At 29.3% G+C, this 21890-nt stretch overlaps 3 protein-coding genes across 8 annotated transcripts in view; 2 read left to right on the top strand and 1 right to left on the bottom strand.

The window, feature by feature from the left end:
* Positions 1 to 3515: 3515 nt before the first annotated feature.
* Psn (presenilin) lies at positions 3516 to 17594 on the bottom strand. 5 transcript variants are annotated; one of them, XM_074247644.1, is made up of 6 exons: positions 17439 to 17593; positions 17130 to 17319; positions 15653 to 16331; positions 14786 to 15067; positions 14556 to 14687; positions 3516 to 4069 (listed from the first exon to the last, which is right to left on the bottom strand). In XM_074247644.1, exons 2-6 carry the CDS (start codon positions 17265 to 17267, stop codon positions 4044 to 4046), a joined length of 1257 nt encoding a protein of 418 aa, XP_074103745.1. In that variant the 5' UTR covers positions 17268 to 17319; positions 17439 to 17593; the 3' UTR covers positions 3516 to 4043. The 5 variants fall into 5 exon arrangements, with proteins under 5 accessions (XP_074103745.1, XP_074103744.1, XP_074103741.1 ...); XM_074247643.1 differs by lacking the exon at positions 3516 to 4069 and adding an exon at positions 5261 to 5708 and having other exon boundaries at positions 17439 to 17594; XM_074247640.1 differs by lacking the exon at positions 3516 to 4069 and having other exon boundaries at positions 13667 to 14687.
* Positions 4077 to 13171, top strand: Klp98a (kinesin-like protein 98A). 2 transcript variants are annotated; one of them, XM_074247638.1, is made up of 15 exons: positions 4077 to 4223; positions 4929 to 4998; positions 5839 to 5949; positions 6235 to 6351; positions 6470 to 6715; positions 6854 to 7026; positions 7114 to 7516; positions 7603 to 8307; positions 8415 to 8612; positions 9840 to 9962; positions 10122 to 10220; positions 10301 to 10438; positions 10521 to 11588; positions 12151 to 12420; positions 12501 to 13171. In XM_074247638.1, exons 1-15 carry the CDS (start codon positions 4177 to 4179, stop codon positions 12744 to 12746), a joined length of 4014 nt encoding a protein of 1337 aa, XP_074103739.1. In that variant the 5' UTR covers positions 4077 to 4176; the 3' UTR covers positions 12747 to 13171. The 2 variants fall into 2 exon arrangements, with proteins under 2 accessions (XP_074103739.1, XP_074103740.1); XM_074247639.1 differs by lacking the exon at positions 9840 to 9962.
* Positions 17595 to 19313: 1719 nt separating the features above from the next.
* Positions 19314 to 21890, top strand: part of LOC141530537 (homeobox protein Nkx-2.4) — a 29479-nt gene continuing 26902 nt past the window's right edge. The window contains exon 1 of the mRNA XM_074247704.1: positions 19314 to 20846. Coding sequence (XP_074103805.1) covers positions 20144 to 20846 — 703 coding nt within the window. The 5' untranslated portion in view covers positions 19314 to 20143. The remainder of the gene's footprint in view (positions 20847 to 21890) is intronic.

Genomic DNA, 21890 nt, shown 5'->3' with positions numbered 1-21890 from the left:
ATTACAAGTGAAAATTTTTAGAAGCATTTTTTTATTGTAATTAATTTATTAAAAAAATTTATTAAATTGACAGTTGACGGCTAACTTCAGTCTTATAATTTTAATGGCTATTAATTTATTTCCTGTAATAATTAAAACTTAAATAATTGAACTTTACAAGAATTGAAATAAGCTAATTTTCTAAATTTTTATGTAAAAATAAATTTTATTTAAAAAAAAAAAAATTAAATTTTTACTTCTCAATATCAATGTCAAAAACTCTAATTTTGATAGGGTTTGTTTTTTATATACACAAAAAAAAATTTACTTAAATCAAGTGAACAATTTTGAAGAATTTTATCTTCTTGATTTGAGTGTAAAAATTCTTAAACTAAGACATTTTTCTTGGTTTAAGTGAATTTTATTAAATTCGAGAATTTTTCGTCTTGATTCAAGACAATGAAACTTCAAATTAATTTTCTTGATTCAAGAATTTTCCTCTTGATTCAAGTTAATTTTTTTTTTGTCAGTGTATACACAAAAAACAAATTTCTTGTGCGAAGAAAATTTTAAGGAAAACAAAAGTTATTTTGGCTCAAGAAACTTTGACTTCATTCAAAAAATTTTCAATCTTCCTTAATATTTTCTTGAGTCAAAAAAATGTACACTCCAGTCAAGAATTTTTTTTCTCAGTGTATGTATATCGATACTGCCATTCTGCACGGAGAAAAAAAGAACAGCACTGATTACTATTTAGTACAGTAATCAGTAGTATTTTGGAAAAAAAAGTGGTTAAAATGCTTGAGACAGTAGAGAGCGCTATATAAAAACTACTGGCTACTTTCTGTATATTACAGAGTCGTGCGCTGGCATTAACCAGTCGTGTCTCATACACCACTCTCTACTGTCTATGAATACTTTTCTAATATTTGTATAAAACAGTAACCATTGATGTTTTATTTTCTCCGTTTAATACATTGTATCCCACAAAATTTGACATATTGATTTTTCTTTTAAATAGAATCACAACAATATTATGCAAGTCATATTAAAAATTTAAAGGTCAAATAGTTTAATAACTATTTTTAAATAAACATTTTCATCCATTGAATTCCATTTGAACAATGTTAAAAATGAACTGTTTTTACCGTCTGCTGTAAAATTTTTTAAATGTGAGATACGACGTATTAGAATGGCAGTATCGATATATATTTTTCCTGCGACATTGAACACGGATATTATGTATATTATTATATGTTTATGATTTATGTTGATATTCGGCGCCAACTAATTCATGGTGGCAGTATAAAGACCAACAGCTATTCATTTTTTCTACTGCACAAAAATACGAAATATTATGACTAAATTGTACACTTTGAAAACGACTTTATCATATTAACTTAGTGTTAATTACATTTACATTAGAAAACATTTAGATTAGTCAACATGACGTTTGATAGCGTGATGTATTAATGTGTCAGGTTTTCTACGATATAATTGCTATGACACACGCTGCATTCCTGAAATAATATAAATTTTTTAAATTCCAAGGTGAATGTCTTAACGATCTAAAAATACGAAGAGACTTATTTATATACCACAAATGACAAGTATATAAAAATAAATACATAGCAAGAAGTATATAAAGAGAAAAGATGAATTTAGTAGAACTTGTTACTTATTCGGAAGTAGAGGAAATGTTGCTTCGTGAGCGGAATATAAATTAGACATAAGATGTATCTCTATATTCACTCCATTTGTCGTACGCAAGTTTACTTGTATATTTCACATTTATTTTTATATATAAGTTAATTGGAATATTGCAGGCATGATTACGTCAAGCTGTGATTGGTTATGAATCATAAAGAATCGTTAATATCGCATAATTCCCACTCATACTTTCTTCAAGGTTTCATTTTATAGCCTCTCGTTTGAAAGATATCGATTATAATAAGAACTAAACTAATTCAATTTTGTCGATTTAGATAAATTGATTTGTTAACAAGATACTTAGGCTTAAGTATAATTTCTGAAACAAGTTAATACTTTACATTTTATAAAAAATAACATTTTTTTAGTGAATAAAGGAAAGTCTGATTTTGAAAAACAAGTTTTTTAACCCAAGTAACTAATCCGTTATAGACAGTAATTTCAGAAGTTAAGTAAACTCGATCATATTATTTTACATTATTTTATTATGCATATACAGACTAACAACTGTAAAAAAGTAATAAAAAATTATTGGCATTTGTAAAACATTCAACGCCGAAGTAATAATTTAAAAAACTTCAATTTCTGAAAGAAGTTTTGACGGAACTTGGAACAAAAATTTAAAAAAAAAAAAATGCTATATTTATAAAATTTTAATGTAGATTTAAAATTGATTCGAAGCTATAAAAATAGACAATAGAAATAACAAGAGTGAATGCTTGCGGTTTTACAACACCACAACGTGTACACAACAATAAATACTATAACTATACTTACGACTGTGTGATACATAAGCATATCTATGACAAAATAATAAAAGTGTAGATTACTTAGATGTGGGTGGATTTCTGCATTGAAATCCCTTCCAGCAATTGTCAAGAAGAGAACCAGTTTCATTCTTCATCTCATCATCTCTTTAGATTCTTATCGCAGTCAAGAATTTTTTACTTTGATGTTTATAAATAGATTACAAATAAGTAAACGATACATATTAACTTCTGTTCTATTAAAATTTTTTTTTCTTTTTTTAGTACTAAGAGTCCGTCATACAATTCAAGTATTGTGATAAAGATCTGACAAACCGAACAAATTAAAAAATTCAAAGTTTCTTATCTTATAATCGCTTAATATTAGTAATTTCGTGTGACACTGAAGTTAGCGGAGGTCTGAAAATTTTTTATTTTTTTTTATTAATTATATTATGATTAAAAAGATATTTCTAAAAGATTACACTTATAGTTTTTCAAGTTTTTTACAGGTGAAATTTTTTTTTTAATTATTTAATTGAAAAATTTTTTTAATAAAAAATTTATAAAAATTTGAAATGTCGGCTAACTTCATTTTTGTAATTTCCTGACACTGAAGTTAGCAATGAGGCTAAAGTTAGCAGACACTTGACAATTTTTTGATTTTTCTTGAAAAATAAACTAGGCTTAGAAAATTGTTTATAAAAATGTCATTTGTAATTTTCAGAGCTTCTAAAGATGAAATTTTTCAATAAAATTTTTCAGAACTTCTAATTTTTTTTATTTTTTTTATTTCTTGCATTAATGAAAATTAACTTAGCAGATAGTTGATAATTTTAAGAATTTTTATAACAAATAAATTATGGCAAAAAATAAAATTTTTAAAAAATTGACATTTAGAAATTTTAAAAAACTACAAATGCAATTTTTTAAAAATAATTTTTTGGAAGAAATTTATTTGTTAAAAAAAATTAAAAAATTGTCAAGTGACAGCTAACTTTAGTGTCATCTTGCATTATACATCGGAGTAGGAGTTTTTTCTTAATTTATTTAAGTAAAAACAACAGTTAACTAACTTTTGTTTTTTTTGTTATGTTTATTTTCCCGCCAACAATTAAAACTTGTCTATTACAATCAAACCCGACAATACCGGCAGACGAACGCATGCGCTAGTGAATAAAAATTTTTATTTTATTCATTTTATTTTACTGTTGCAGGTATATACATCACTTATACTTCATCCTTTTTCAATTGTATCTCTTTCCTCTGTCTTTATTTCTCAGCAAAGTCTCTTGTACAACTGGTGCTAATCTATCTCCATCCTCTTGGCTCTCATTCTCTGTTTCTACTCGGGCTCTGACATTGTACGGATGTGTAGACTGTAAAATACATTAGCAGCTGGTGGTGTTGCTACATTTGTCAGTCAGTCCATACCAGTCTCCAGTTCAGAGTAGTCTATCTATTTACTTCTAATCCTGATGCATATTAGTTATTCGTTTTATCACGAGCATATACTAGAAAAGAGGACGACGATGATGGTTGAGTGTGGTCAGATTAATTTTTCAACCACCGTACTAAAAATGACAGTGTGTATGCTGCGTAGTGATGTTAAACCGCATAGCTACGTAGCGTAACTAAAAAAACAAACCAAGAGAAGAATAATTAATAAATCACCATACACATTCGCCTCGGGCTACGTTTCTAAGTGCAACAAGACGTCCATGCCATCATATTGTCAACCATGGCTTCGGTGAAGGTGGCTGTAAGGGTCCGTCCCTTTAATAAAAGGTATTTATTTATTTTTATTATTTTTTAAATCGTTAAATTTTAAATTTTTTGTCAGTAAATGCTAACATATTGGAACGTTTAAAGCCACCAATTTATTAAATGTCCAGTATACTTTATTGTTTTGTTTAAATTCACAGCTTACACCGAATATCTTTTTTCATTCCTGGAATCCCACCTGCCATCGCTTCAACTGATACACTTTGTTTTCTGTTTTTGTTATTATTTATTTTTGTCCTCCTAACCCCGTTTACAAAATTCATATGAGATTTCTCCATCGTCCTTCTTTGATAATTAACTTCTTTTTTTTTTATTTATTAAATAAATAGTTTTTTAAATTTATGACTTTCATTAACAAATCAAGATATTAATTTAATTTATTTGACGACAAAAATATTTATATTTAACAAAAAAAATTTTTTTTTGCTGATAAAATACATAAATTATTATTTTGACTGATGAATGAAGTGATTAAATAATATCCGTTCTATTTTTACAATTACGAAGAATAGATTGACATCGTTATTTTTAAATTGGTACTACACAAAAATTTTATTTAAAATTTAGTAGTAAAACGGATAGTAGACTAAAAATAAAATTAGATATTTGTGAAAAAGAGACAGAGATAGAGTGCGTCGTCAAAGTATAAATTAAATCTGTTATAATATTGCCAGTTGATTTATACATAACATGATGTTTTTATTCTAGGGAAGTGGCCATGAATGCGAAACTGATCGTTCAGATGGATGGCAAAAGGACACGGATATATAATAGCAAGGTAATGTATAATGCAATTCTAATATTAGTGAACAGAATAGCAGTTTAAAACATCAAATATTATATTTAAATTAAGTAGGTAATATATATGCTTATATATGTACGTCTGTGCTACATATAAGTTTTACTTGTCATCCAATAATGTATCAATAGATTCAGCAGGTGGCTGTTTGACAACTGCGGTATTATTATATCTACTCTAAATCAAAGCTTTAATTAAAAAAATTTTACTGTTTTAGATTGACTATAAATAACAAAATTTATCAAAAATAATTGTAATTAATTTTTTTAATTATCAAATAAATTAGTTTATTATTTTATCTTTCTCAATAAATCATTATCTTTTTGTTCAATGTATTTATTTCTAAGTATTATACTGAGCATTATTGACCTCAAGACGTATTAATAACGGTAACATAATACCTATAGCTTAGAATATCAAAACACTGAAAAATATAAAGCCAATTAATATATAATTTATTATTATGAGTAACAGAGGTTAATATTCTAATTGGTGAATTAATCAATTATAGTAGATTGTATGCAGTACCATTTTTAGAAAAATAAATTGTTTTACATTAAATCAGCTGTTGTTGCGGAGAAAGTTGCAAGAGTGTTGAAGAGAAACTAGTCTTATTCGATTACCACATTACTCATTACCATTAGTTATTGGAAAAAAATAGCCGCCAACTATTGTTAACTTTGATGTTTCTGTTGAACATTAGGTCATCAGATAAATATATTCAAAATAATAATAATATTGATATTATTATAACTTAATTATTAATGATTAGTTATATTAAATTTCAAGTTTATTTAATTAATATTACTGTTTTTATAGAGTCCAGGGAACTGTCGAGATAATGATAAAGAAAAATATAAGGATTTTACATTTGATCATTCCTATTGGTCTTATGAGCCTACTGATGAAAATTATGCGTCTCAAGAAGAGGTATGATTTATAATACTTATTAAAATAATGACAGTTATACAGATATCCACTTTGTTATTGGTTATCAATAGGTAATGTGATGATTGATTAAAATATATATTAACAATAAAATAATTAAACGACACGTACATTCTTACGGTTTTTAAACATTAAAAAAAGTAATATTGATGCGCAATAAGGCATGCTTCCGCACGTATAGTCCAAGTTCAGAATTGTAATCATGACACGTCACAATACGATCGCACCGTTTAAGGATTCGATCAACAATTATTCTTTCCGTTTCAGGTGTTCTACGATCTCGGTACAGACGTCATAGAAAGTGCCTTCGCAGGTTACAACGCCTGTGTCTTCGCCTACGGTCAAACGGGTTCCGGCAAAACGTTTACGATGATGGGCTCGCCGGTAAATGATTTTTTTTTTTAATTTCATTGTAATGACTTTATTACATATATTATTGTTTTTCACACCCAAGAATATACAATGAAATTATTATAAATTAAAATATTACATCATTTAATAGGAGTCACAAGGCCTAATACCGAGAATATGTAAGACATTATTTGCGAGAATGGCAGCTGGAAAAGATACTGGAGCTTCGTATAGAACAGAAGTATCTTTTTTAGAAATTCATAATGAAAGAGTCAGAGATTTATTAAGGCCTGATCAAACCCCATATCACTCTCTCAAAGTTCGAGAACATCCAAAGAGAGGTCCTTATGTACAAAATCTCTCAAACCATCTTGTCTATGATTACTCCGATATTCAGGTGATTAAAAATTCATTAGAGCAATAAAATTTTTGTTTTTAATCAAATTATTTTTATTTCTGAATTATTTAAAAACAAGGTCTTTAAAATTATAAGCTACGATCTTTGGTTGATTACATGGATTATGTTGATTTCTAGGAATGTATGGTGAGAGGAAACACGCACAGAACAACCGCTAGCACAAATATGAATGATGTAAGCAGTAGAAGTCACGCGATATTTACAATAACTTTTGTCCAAGCTGGATTTTCAGAAGGTAATATGCCTTCTGAAACTGTATCAAAAGTTCATCTTGTAGATTTAGCTGGAAGGTAAAAATTTATAATACAAATCTCTATATATTTAGGTATATTTAATAGAATCTTTTGAAACTTAATGAATGAATGGATTGTTTTCAGTGAACGAGCTAATGCTACGGGAGCAACAGGTCAGAGATTAAAAGAAGGTGCGCACATAAATAAATCTCTTGTTACTCTTGGTTCCGTAATATCAGCGTTAGCCGATATTAGTTCTTTTTCGGACACAAATAGTTCGAGAAGAAATGTTTTCATTCCTTATCGTGATAGTGTACTCACGTGGTTACTCAAAGACTCACTTGGTGGTAATTCTAAAACGATAATGATTGCCGCCATAAGTCCTGCTGATTGTAATTATGGTGAAACATTAAGCACACTAAGATATGCTAATAGAGCTAAAAATATTATTAATAAACCTACTATTAATGAAGATCCAAACGTTAAACTCATTAAAGAACTTAGAGATGAAATTATGAAACTAAAATCAATGATTGGAAAAGACGTGGTAAGTATTTATAATTATTTTTAAAGATTTATTAATAAAATTGATATTAATTTCTTTTTTTTTTTTTTTTTTTGTTTATTAAATAGAACATAGAAAGACCACCGCAACAAAAGGTTCTTTTAGCTCAAATTCATGAAAAACAAGAACAAGAAAAAGTCCTTACAGAAGAATGGACTGAAAAGTGGCGAGAAACACAGATGATACTTCAAGAACAACGGGCATTAGGATTAAGAAAAAGTGGAGTTGGTGTAGTTTTAGATTCAGAGATGCCACATTTAGTTGGTATCGATGATGATTTATTGAGTACAGGAGTTACTTTGTATCATTTGAAAGAAGGAAAAACCTTAGTGGGAACTGAAGAAGCTAGTACACTACAGGACATTGTTCTGACAGGTGCAGACGTTGAACCTGAACATTGTATCGTGGAACTCGATGCAGGTGTAGCAACTCTTCATCCTCTTTCACCTCACTGCTGGATTAATATGGCTCAAATTGATAAACCAACACGATTATCTCAGGGTTGTATTATATTACTCGGTCGAAATAATATGTTTCGATACAATGATCCAGCAGAGGCTGCTAAACTTAGAAAAGAAGGTGGAACAGGAAATGGGAATCTTCAATCGACGGTTGTTAATTTATCACGTTTATCTTTGCTCAGTTGGAGTGTATCTGATCTTAATGTATCTTCCTCCAGTGATAATTTATTAAATTCAAATGAAGATTTACGTGCATTTGAAGAGTTAGAGCAACAAAAAGCTGCTCTAATTAAAGAAAAGGAAGACTTTAAGGTAATTTATTACTTTTGTTTGTTTGATAATCTTATAATAATGGATTTACGTGATGTTAGAAGAGTATTACTTACTGCAATATAATTATATTTTTGTTCTGTAAATAGAAAGAACAAGAAGAACGTGAAGAAAGGTGGGCAGCAAGACGTGAAGCGCTTGAGGGCGCACAGAAGGAACTTGAGAGAGAATGGGGCGCACAATGGAAAGAATGGGCTGATGCAATAGCTGCTTTGGAATCACGACAACGTGATTTACGTACTAGACGACGTGCCTTGGAGCAAGAACGACGCGACGAGATGACACAAGTAAGTGACTTGGATTCGCCGTCTCCGGATTTACTTGTAATACCAAATAAATATCAATTATACTTGGTCCTCGTTGTACTCGGTGTTCTCATATGTTTATCCGGCAATATCATCATATACTCGCATGTATGTCCTCTGGACATGTGACGACAAAGTCACGTTAAAGTCTTTCAAAATTTAATCGACTGCGGTGTATCCATAAAATGACCTACAAATGACGTGACATATAAATTGTAAATTATGTTTTTTATTCTCTAAGCTGGACTAGAGAATGATTTTAAAATATTATAAAAAAATTAACCATGAAATGGTAGCAGTTAATTCAAAGTAATATTAAGAAAGCATTTATTTTTTGACGACTAATTGGAATCTTTACAAATTCAATTTAAAAGAAAAATTATTTTTTTGTGCCTGACAAAAATATACTCATTAATTGTACATAGCATTACATACTAGTATAAATGGCGAAGATATTGCCGGAACAAATGAGACGTGATATGTTCTATTTATTGTAGATAAATTTATACAGAGAACAATGGAACATATAATTTGTAAATAGTTATTGAAGTCATTTATTGAAATTGAGAGAAAATATAAAAATCTTAATGGGTTTGTTATGCGAGGAGAGAAATGATAAGCAAAAAAAAAAACATTGTTGTTATAAATATATATTACTCTAATTGTTGGTTAATAAATTTTTCTTACAAATATTGGCCTTGAAGTATTATACAAATGCACTCACTTCTTTCGTATGTTATATGTGTTATGTATCAACGCGTTCCCTTTAAATGTAAATTTTTTTTCTCTAATTAATTTATTTCATAATTATTATTAATATTAAATATTTAAAGTTTCACATTAACAAACCCACTCTTTGTCTGATTTTTCGGGGTACAAGTAGTCGTATTATTATTTTTTTGAATCTCTGCATCTCAAAGTTGGAAAAAAAAAAGTACACAATTCGCAATGTAACAGCAGGTAAGATATTCTGATACGATTTGATCCTTGTAGGCCGCATGTATTCTTTTCACAATTATAGTTATTTTCATTCTGTTATTTATTATTATTATTTAAGTTATTTTATCTATAAATTATTTTTATGACAGAAAAGCTTTGATAAACTATTATTTATTTTTGTTTATTGAGTTAAAACTGTCGTACAAGCGTTGTTATTTATTATTTTATCCGTTACATTTTGTTAACGCTACGGTATGTATGTGTGGCTAGGTAGAAAATTTGTGTAGGGAAGTCTCCTCTCTACGTACCAATCTACAGACAAAACTACGACAATTCGAAGAGTTCATAAACAACCAAAATCATTTGCAGAAACACCAACATTCATGGAAAAAGGTAAGACACAGACTGATATATTTTTTCATCGCTCATCACTAATGCTCGATCGAAAAAACTTCTCGGCTTCAGTCTTAAAGAAGATACCCACTTATTTATATATTTTTTTTAATTTATATGAATCTCATAAAAATTTGTAATTAATATTTCATTTTACAGACAGATGATGCAGTAAGTAATGATAGTATGCCAGAATCATGGTCCAATTTTAACGATCAAAATTCATTGGATGCTATGAAAGAGCTTGTGAATCATCATGTACATATAATTATTATCAAATATATTTTTACATAATTATTCATTTTGAAAAAATGTTAAACTAAATTTTTATTTTTCAGAAAAAAGAATTAGCTGCTTTAGAATTTGAACTGCAGACCAAAGTTAAATCTTTAAGTGAACATCAAACGAAAGTTGATAAAATGGAAGAAGAACTATCGGAAATGACAGTTAAACAAAGACAAATGCTGTATTTAGAGGTAAAAAAAAAATAAATGAATAATTTATTTATTAAATTGTTTTTGAAAATTGATTATTTTTATCATTAATTTATTATTACAGTATGAAAGTCAAGAGATTACAGAAAAAAAAGTTCAACTCGCTAAGAGAACTCAAGATCAGCTTCAAGAAATTTTAAAACGCAAGCAAAGCTTGACATTGAACTTAAAACGAGCATTACCGGCTTCTCCAGGACGATCAAGTAGTAGCAGTGATGTTCTTTCAAGCCATGATTTAAAATCATTTCAAGATGCTTGTAATCGTAAATTAAGAATAGCTTCAGCTCTGTGCTTATTACCGTCTGATTTACCTAGTTCATCAGACACGACTGAAACATTCCATACAGCAGCAGCTAATTCTCCAGAACTACGTTCTTTCTTCCCTGAGATTGATATTACGGAAGTAAAAGATACTGAATCAAATAAAATTGTGGAGGAAAATAAAATCAATAATAAAGAAGATAGTAATGAATATAAAAACCAAACAGCTGAAAAAGTTCAATCCCCTAATTTGTTACCTACGATAAGTTTAAATCCTACGGATAATAATATTCAAATCTCCCCAAATACTAAATTAAAAGAAGAAAAAGAAGATGAAGAAATAGTAATAGAAAAAATACATGATAAGGTTTTAGAAAAAAAAGTAAATTCAAATATAGATGAAAAAAGAGAAATATTTATCAAAGATGATGAAATTGAATCTCAAGAAGTTGCTAGTATAGAAATGCGAATACAAGAAAATAAAGAGATGAAAAGACTGAATGAAAAGATCAACCAACAGAGAATGGTCGTAATAAAGTGCCTGGAAACTAGTAGTCCTGCTAAAGATGATCTTAATCAACAGATTTTAGTCCTTCAAGATCTTCAAAGACAGCAGATCGAATTAGAAGTATGGTTGTTGAAACAGGAAAAGCGATTTCAAATACGAAAAGGAACATCTCAAACAGAACTACCAGTTAATTATGGTGAAACTGAGTCTGAGGACGATAGTAATTGGAATTTACCATCTGGAAGTAATCAACAAGAGTCCGATAGAGATACCATAAGTGATCGTATGGATGAACAGACAACAAATCAATCAATTACTCCAAGGATACCAACGGCTCGAGGATATTCTTCTGTTTATCTTACAGTAAGTACAAAATTTAGTATTAATTAATTTGTTCAATTTATAACTTCAATCAAAATAAGTTATAACAAGACAAACAAATGGCGTACCAAAAAATTTTTTTCGTGAATCGACGTAGTTATGCGTAAAACGGGCAGAAACAACATTTTTTTACTTGAAACGTGTAGAAATGACAAAAAAAAATTTTTTTCAAATTTGAAATTTTTTGGTACACCCTTATGGCACTCGGGGTACCCACTGGGGGCCATAAAAGAGTACAAAAAAATTTTTTTTTTGGGAAACAACGTATTTTTGTTTTAAATGCATAGAAATGATGAAAAATTTTTTTAATTAAATCAAGAAATTATCCCAAATTTCAAATTCCAAAAAATTTTGATCAAAGTTAATTTTAAATTTGAAAAAAAATTTTTTTCATCATTTCTATGCATTTAAAGTAAAAATACGTTGTTTCCCAAAAAAAAAATTTTTTTTGTACGCCCTTATGCCTTTTCAAGGGTATTTTTTTCGGGATACGCTCTTATAGCATCAGTAACGCGAAATAACAAAGAAATTATTTTTGTTCCAGAGTTTAAATCGTGGAGATCGTTTAGGAAGTCCTTATGCACTTTCTATTACCAGATCGTTGCCTTCCTTAATACCTAGCGATAGTACAGCAGACAATATCATAAATATGATAGTTACTGTGCCGTCATATGTTATCCGAGGTGCTGGTTCGTCCAGTCATTATGAGTATGAAATACGAGTGGTCGTGCAGGATGACAGTTGGACACTTTTACGTCGTTATCGGCGGTTTCGCGAGCTTTGTATCTACATGCGTCAGAAATATAATGGCAAAGTATGTGATATCAAATTCACGTTTTTTTTTTAAGTAATTAATTAATTAATTAGTATAATATTCAATTGGTTTCATTTTAGGTGTCTGCAATTCATTTTCCACCGAGACAAGTATTTGCAAAATATGAAGTGGTCGCGCGTCAACGAAGGAAACGGCTTGAAGATTACTTACGACGACTCATACAAGTTTGCTCCGAATTGCCAACCTGCGAATCTCTCTACAAATTTCATGGCAATCTTTGTAATATAGACAAGCAATCGTTGATTGAATTTAGTCCGTTTTTTCGTCGTGGGCCATTTGAAGGTATTAAATTTGACGGTAGCTAAGAAAAAATAATTGAGCCTCGTTATTGGCTCATGTTATTTATTTTCGTATTTGTTTTTGTCTGATGAATTAAATAAGTAGTAGTTATCAATTTTTAAATCATGATATTTATTGTTATCTTATTTGAGTACTAGTAAACTCATAAGAAATCATTTTTAAATATTTACGAAGCTATCGCGAATTGTTAAATCTATTTTAATTTATGACAAAAGTGCACAATTTTTTAAGTTTTAATGGGATAAATATTCAACGGTAGCCTCATTATATTAGTTTGGCATGTGTATAATCGTTTAATCGAATTATCAGTATTCAAACTATCAATTAAGGATAAAATAATCGTTAATTTTTTCTTTACAATGAACCAATCAATAAAATAAATTAAATTGTAATCATTGACCTGATCTTTATACAATATATATATATATATATATATATATATATATATATATATATATATATATATATATATATATATATATATATATATATATATATATATATATATATATTTCAAAAATAATATTAATAGCGATAGGTACCAAAAATAGACATATTTATTTTTTGGATGAATTGACAGCTTTTCATGCAATTTTAGATGAGTCGTTATTTTGACGGAAAATTTAATTTTTCTAATCGTTAGTCTTGACATTGAATAAATTTGTACAATAAAAATTAAAATTCAATACATACAGAATAAAATTATACTGCTGTTAATCTTGCTCTTGCTAATTATTACTAAGCAACAGATAAAAATTAAAAAAAAAAAGCATGGAAAAATCTGCCACTAAAAAATTTTGATTGGACGATAAAAAATGCTTAAAATTAAAATATTATTGAATTCACAAAAATTTGGAAGTTTTAAATTATTTATAATTTTAATTAATAGCTATGTATTTAAATAGGCGTAAAAAATGCAATAATATTTACCTTTAAAAAAGAATTATATTTGAAAATGTTATAAATTTTTCATAAATCTCTAGAATATTGATCGAAATGATCTCGCCTAAACCATTATGAGCATTAATAAGTAAAAAAAAAATGTTTACTAAAATTAAATTTCAATAGTAATTATGTGGTCTAATTATACCAAGTGCATTATCATAATCATTCCCATGGCTGTGCAATTCTTTAATATCTGTCAGTCCCAGCGTTTTATAACGGCGCTAATATGTAAACTTTTATGTATTATATGTATTGTTATGTATAAATAGCAAAAAAAAAAAATACAATATTTACTGTATACTTCATAAAACATCATATCGGGAATAATCTCTTCCAATTGCTTTTTTTTACAATGTGATCTTAAACATTGGACACTATGTATATAAACAAAGGAAATAACATTAATAAATTCTTATTTTAATGTTATAAAAAAAATTATTAACCCTGTTTGACAGTTAATTAGAGCAAATTCAGTAATTATTTGTTAATTACAATTACATTTAGTCAAAAAATTTTAAATATAAGTTTTCATATGCATAAATGTAAATAATTAATTAATTACAAGTCTTGGAATTAATAAGTCTTTTTTATATATACTTATTGTATATATAAAAATTAAAGCTAAATAAATACTTGTTCACTTGCTAAACTATCGGCAAAAGGAGCAACAATTACGCGAGTAGCAAAGTAAAATATCAAACCAAAAGTTATTGATATAGGTAATGCTGGCAAAGCTTTTTGAAAGATTGCAAGTAATAAAAGTGTTAAACAAAGCCCAATAAGAATAGCTACAAAACAAGCTAATGTCGTATTCCAATCACCATAGCTTGATGCTTTACCAACTAAAACGCTGTAAAAAATAAAATCACCGAGGCCTAATTTAACACCACGTTCTTCATCAGGAACATTTCGTTGATACTGCTGCTGAGGCTGTACTTCTACTCGTCCAGTTAACTCTCCAGTGCGATTAATTTGTTCAACTCTTCGCGCGCTGCGTTCATCTTTTTAAATAGTACAGATAATAACAATGATTAATAACAATACTTAGATCATTCTTATATAAATAAGATGGAAGTATAAAAATAAATTAAATTTTTACCATGATGGTCTACCCAGTCTCTAGTGAATCCGGCCTCGTCTCCACTTACTGATGCAGTATTATTTCTTGTTTGAGCTCTCGCTGGCGACTTTACACTATCTCCTGCAGTAGATTCATCATTGGCCATTGTTGCTGCTCCAATGTATCCAGCATAACTTATAGTAAAACTGTACATTATTGTTGAAGAGTAAATAAGAGCTGGGAAAATCGGTTCATTACGTTCTTGAGCCATTTCTACTAACACCCTCAGTGGACCATTAGGTGTTAAAACGGCAATTAAGTCTAAAAAGTAAAACAGAATATTTTTTTTTCCATTTTAACTGTACAATTGAAAATAAGAAATTGTCTAGACGCTGTATTACCTTTTCATAAACTTTTGAGGTCGGTGTACAAAATTAAATTATTTTTATGTTTTTTGATCCGAATATCGCAGTTATTTTTTCGAAATTCTGGGCCATCAATTGTTTATAACCATTTCTTTAAACAATTGTTTAAAAATAATTTTTTTGAAATTGGTTATTTTTTTTTTTTTTTTTTTTTGAGTATTTTGGGCATTTTGAAGACGAAAGTTACTCTTATAAAATTTTCCTAAAGTTGATAATTTCTAAATTATGAATTTTTGAAAATCAAAAATATAATTTGTAATTTTCAGAGCTTCTAAAGATGAAATATTTCAATAAAATTTTCTTGCTATAATTTGTTTGTTAAAAAAATTCTAAAAATGATCAGATGTCTCTCAATTTCAGTATCATGCGATATTCGGTTTCAGCGGGTCAAAAAACATAAAAATAATTTAATTTTGTACACCGAACTCAAAAGTTTACGAAAAGGTAATACAGTGTCTAGATTAAAAAGGAAGAAACTTACCCCAGATACTAATAACAGCCAAAACAAACCACGCCGTCCACTCGGGTAAGTATTTTATAAATACTAAAGCCATAAGAGCGGCAATAAATATTAAATAAGCTTGTTGAAGGGCTAGCGGACCCTGCCAATGAATACATATCATTCCAACGACTCCAAAATTCCATAAAATTATTGCCAGTGTAATAAAATCCATTGGAATGTTGTAAGCTTTTAATACTTCTTCGCAATATAGCGCCGTAAAAATAAAAAGCAACATCAATGAACTCATTATCAACCAGGCATGGATAAATTTATAAAATTTGTATTTGTAGAGGACGATTAGCAGTACAGTCATGCAAATTATTACGAACATTAAAATCATTGCATTGGCAGCTGCTTGCCAAACTTTAGTACTAGTATCTGCTCCATCATCGTGAAACGGTGTGTAAATTAAGTATTCTCCTTTCATTGTATAAAATGTTATGGAACTGATAGTCGCTACAACTACCAGCATACACAACGAAACAGGAACAAATAATTTAATGACATGAGTCGCTCCGTATTTTAAACCTTCTTCAAACTCTTCTTGCTGGTAACTGGCTGGATCATCACCTGGACCGAGAGGTGGAGCATTTCTAGAATTACTGAAGAATCCAGATGATCCTGGATTTTCTACGCGCACTTCTGGTAAACTTCCATCCTAATAAACAAAGTTTTTTTTTTAATTAATCTTCATAAATATTTTTAATCTTAGAATCTTGCTCACGTCCAGAAAAATAATAAATAATTAAAATTGGTCACAGGAATTCAGGACAATAAATTTCAAACTACGTGTTAATATTAGTTAAACGTTTCGTCTTTTTATTCGGACTTCCTCAGCAACTTAATCATACTAGTTCAAAGTTAGGACTTCCTAACAATATATTTTAAACTTTGAACTAGTATAATTAAGTTGCTGAAGAAGTCCTAATAAAAAGACGAAACATTCAACTGAAAATGAAAATTAATTTAGCAGATAGTTGATAATTTTAAGAATTTTTGTAACAAATAAATTATAGCGAAAAAAAAATTTATAAAAAAAATTGACATTTAAAAATTTTAAAAAACTACAAATGCAATTTTTTAAAAATAATTTTTTGGAGCAAATTTATTTGCTAAAAAAAATTAAAAAATCGTCAAGTGAGGACTAACTTTAATCTCATAAAATTAACTTAGCAGACAGTTGATAATTTTTGTAACAAATAAATTATGGCAAAAAAAAATTTATAAAAAAAATTGACATTTAGAAATTTAAAAAAACTACAAATGCAATTTTTTAAAAATAATTTTTTGGAGTAAATTTATTTGTTAAAAAAAAATTTTTAAATTGTCAAGTGACAGCTAACTTTAATGTCATCAACTAAAATCAACACGTAGTTTGAAATTTATTGTCCTGAATTTCTGTGACCAATTAAAAATTTTTTTAATTTTTATTCTAAAACTAATTTAAAAATCATACTTCATAGTTGGTGGGTGGTTTTGCACGATGTTTTCTCTTTTCACTGACCAGACCAGAGCTGTCAGTTCGTGTCTCAGCTACATGGGCGTCCATCAGGCTTGTATATTCGTCTGGAGAATCGTAATTACTCTCATCCATTAATTTTCATAAATCCTTTACAAATAATATTTATCCAATAAAATACTCCTCCCTATAGAGGAGTTAAAATATATTTACAACTTACAATCACATTAAATTACTTTTATTGTTACAAAATATGTTTGTTTTTTTATTTTATTATAAATTCAAAATAAAATTATATTAATTTACCTAAATGATACTTGAGGAAACAGCGACAATTAAACTCCAATATTGAACATTATATAAGGTTAATAAACTAATTTTACTTATTTGAAATAATAAAAAGACTGTTAATTGTGGATGACAGTTCTATTTAGGTTATAAGTTATATAAGAAAAATGTCTGGATATTTTTAGCAATTTTGCATTTGTTAACGAATTCACTAGATGTCATAGCGGTTGAAGGCTCTGAAAAGTTTCCTCAGTTGGCCACTGTATAGTGTGGCACTGGGATAGTTATTCTGCGGGTCACTGTGCAACAACAGTAGATATGTCAGAGACGAATGAAATTTTTGTCAAATTACAACAATTTCTAATTTTTTAACTGTTGTCTATAATATTTGTTTAATTCAAACTTACTGTCAGAATGTAAAGTCAAGTAGCAGAGTAAGTTGCCATCAACTATATCAATTTAATTTCAATAAATTAGAAATTAAAAAGTTAGCGTTATTTTAATAATTTTAACTTTTGTAAAATTTCATTTGTCATATCCTTGTCTATTTAATTAATAATCATAATAATTTTCAGACCTGTCGAGATATGATAACAAGTAAAGGGTAAGTAAGACAACAAAGTTCTGTCATAAAAATTAATTTAGCAGATATTTAATAATTTTTAGAATTTTTTTTATCAAATAAATTATGGCAAAAAAAATTGACATTTATAAATTTCAAAAAATTAAAAATCTAATTTTTTGGAACTAATTTTTTTGTTAAATAAAATTTAAAAATTCTCTAGTGACTCCTAACTTTAATGTCATAAATTTAGCAGATATTTGATAATTTTTAGAATTTTTGTTAACAAATAAATTATAGGAAAAAAAATTTTTTAAAAAAAATTGATATCTAGAAATTAAAAAAAATAAAAAATGCAATTTTTGTTAATATTTTTTTATAATAAATTTAATTGTTAAATAAAATTAAAAATTGGTCAGGTGACAGCTAATTTTAATATCATAATTCTGTCTCACAAGTTTTAGAAATTTATTACACTTGCTATGATACTGAAGTTGACCGTCAGCTGTCAATTTAAAAAAATTTTTTTTCACAAATTAATTACAATAAAAAAATGCTTCTAAAATTTTTCACTTTCAATTTTTATTAATTTTTACATATGAAACTTTTTATTTACATGTTTTTTTAAAAAATTTAATTGCTACAAAATTCTAAAAAAATTTTTAATGTCTGTCAACTTCAGTGTTATCACTTGCTGGAAATGTCAAAAAATATATTTTTTTCTTTTTTGAAGAGGATTGATTAAATGTTTGAACAATTGAATTGAAAATAGTTGAAATAATTATGAAATTATGACTGTTTTATTAATTTGTCTAAAACCGCGAATTATGTACCCAGTAGAATGTTGATTTTAGAGAGAAATTTAAACTGGGAACGGTATGTATGTATATGATAGTTAAATCACATAGTATGTGCCGTGGAATTTTTGTGGACGTAGAGTACAATTAGGATATCCCCGAGTAGGCTGTACTAGGTAGAGTCGCCATGGCTGAAGCTGGGAATCCCCACTCTAGTTGAAACACGTTGGATAGGCTGGTAGGAACCCTATGTTGAAATGAAAGCACCAACGAACTGATAGGGAATCCCACATACTCAAAAAAGGAACTGGAATGACAGGAGCCAATCAAGAGGGCGTATTACCGGGATTGGTAGAATTGGACCAATGGTGGGGTGTCTGGTGTGCTCTTGTAGAGTCCCCTCTCCCCAAGTAAAGTCCTCTCATACGCAAAAGGGGACATCTCATCACGACTCTTGGTACCAGGCACTTCTCCGTAGTGGGCACTCCACTCATCGTGTCGTCTACGGGTTCGTGAGGCTGTGAGCCGCCCGGGCGAACGAGCGAGCAAGCGAACGTTGGTCGAGTGGGTCTAAGCGGCCGTGAGGACCTCTCCAGGAACCTAACAGTCCTCTCCATTCATTCATCCATCCATCCAGCCAGCCATCCATCTATCCATAGAGCCGCTCCTCTCTACGGAGAGAGAGTGTATCCTCGGTGAAGGTGGAGGCGAAGAGTAGAGTGGCACATCGTCTATCGGCAGAGTCCAAGGACTTGAAGACCCTCTGGGTGATTTCAGTCGGCCGCCGGCCGGCTCTGCCGGCCACTCCTCGTCCACGTGCTTTTATTTTATATTCCTTGGTCAATTTGTAAATCTAAACAGTGTTTAATGTCATACCAAGTGTTACTGTGAACTGGCTAAATTTGTGCGGACATGAGACACGTGCTACTTGTTACTCGAGGGACCAGGACGTCTGATCATAATAAGCCAGTATGGCTTTAGCTACTTAATATCATTATCATATAGTGACTTGTTTTTATTTATATATTTTTAATAATACTTTGGTGACAAATGGTGAAATTTTATTTTTTTTTTTAATTATGCAATAGTGCTGTTATATAAGTGCATTGTGATTAACTCTAAGGATATATATCTTCATTTTTATTATTACCATTAATTACCTAAGTACTGACTTAAAAACAGTAAGAAGTGTCATTGGTTTTTTTATTTTCTTTTTTTACTTAAAACCGTATGATATATTATTCTTCATACGTGTTTGATTACCTATCGCTTAATAACAGTTGGAAATTAATAATTAAAATTATAAACAATAAAAAAAAAAATAAATTACCCTGAAGTATTTAAACGGCGTTAATTTCGCCGAGATGAGCGGCGGCAGTGGCGGAGGTGGAAATGCTGGGAATCAAGGTAGCAATAATGCTACAAGTTATCACCAACATCAACAACAGCAAAGCCAATTGGAGCAAACCGGACTCCTGCCGGATCTCAATGGAGTCGATTTGGCGATGAGCTTATCCCCAAAGCAACATACGTCTCACGTACAAGGAGGTGGTGCCCATTCAACGCCGTTCAGTGTAACAGATATTTTGTCCCCAATAGAAGAGTCTTATCGTAAATTGGAGCTTGCAGCAGCAGCAGCTGCCGTCGGAGTTGGTGTCGGGGTTGTATCACACCCTCAAGGTTCACCTTATACAAACGCTTGTGGCGCTAGAGTTGGTGGTAATACAGGAAGTTCCAGCGCTAGTAGTGGAAGCCCACCGCTTCACGGTGGTTCAACACCAGGAGGTAGTACACCAGGACCTGTTAGTGGTGCAAACGGTAGTGGTGGAGCCGGTTCGGCTATCGGAAATGGTGGAATGAGTGCCATGGGTAATCCTTATGCTACAATGCAATTAACTTCTCAGTATCAATATTGTGCGGCCGAATTATCGCCCTATCATCATGCTGGGCCAGGCGTTGGTGCCGGGGGTTCTGCTTCTGATCCTATGAGATCACATGCTGTTTCCTCTCATCATCATCCCTGGTATGCACCTGCACCACCCACCACTAATGATCCACGATTTGCCAGTGAGTATAGTTGAATTTTTATGTTTCAGTCCATCAAATTATATATATTATGATATCCAATACTTCCCATTAAACATAAGTCCTAATTATATGCCAATTTTTCATCAATTTTTATATAGCAGGAGACAAAAAAATATAACCTAGGATAGATTTGTTCGCTCTTCTTGAATATTGAACCAAGAAAACAGATTTTCTTGGGTCAAGAGAAATTATTCGTAACCTAAGAAATTTTTCTTCAAATAGTTTTCTTGGCCCAAAATTTTCTTTCTCTTCATTCAATCTAACTTTTTTCCAGTGTGATAATTATTTTTATACAGTAAAAAATTTTGCGTCATTACGTCAAAAAATGTTGTGTTAAATATTTAACACAATAAATGTTAAATTTATACATAAAAGTATTAAATATTTAACACAAAATTTTTTGACGCATTGACGCAATATTTTTTACTGTGTATATAAATATTATAATCCGTCAAATCGTATCTAACTAATGATAATATTGAATCGCTTTTATTGTCCGCTGAAAAATTTTCTAAATGTAAGATACATCTTATCAATATTTAATCCATCAATGAATAGATAGAAGAAAAGTTTACTCGATCAAAGAAATCTTTTAGGAAATTCTAAATTTTTTCAAGCTAGAAGACTTTTTCTTCTAAAACAAGAAAATTTTACTTCCTAAATCAAAAAAATCTGTTTTACTAATTTTAGTGAAGTTTTAAAAAAAAAAAAAATATTTTTCAATCTAGAAAAACATAATTTGACTTCAATAATTTACTACTTGGAGAATCTACATTCTAATTAACAAATTGTCTCACTCAATATTTCTAAAGAAGTGATTTTTTGAAATTTTTGGACTATAATAGTCTGAAAAAATATTATTTGAGTAACCTCGACTAAAATTTTATCCATGCATACACTAAATATTAAATTGATTTTGAAATACAATAAAAAATTTTTAAAATATTACAGTTTTAGTTCGCGTAAATGAAGAATTTTCTGAAATGGAGTTAAATTTGCTAATTATTAGAACGTCGATGTATA

This window comes from Cotesia typhae, unplaced genomic scaffold (assembly GCF_013202065.1).
Source record: "Cotesia typhae breed Kobodo isofemale line unplaced genomic scaffold, CoteBio_Ctyphae contig_5, whole genome shotgun sequence".
In the NCBI taxonomy this organism is placed as follows: domain Eukaryota; kingdom Metazoa; phylum Arthropoda; class Insecta; order Hymenoptera; family Braconidae; genus Cotesia; species Cotesia typhae.
Note: the sequence above shows the minus strand (reverse complement) of the source record. Positions and strands in the feature narration are given on the sequence as shown.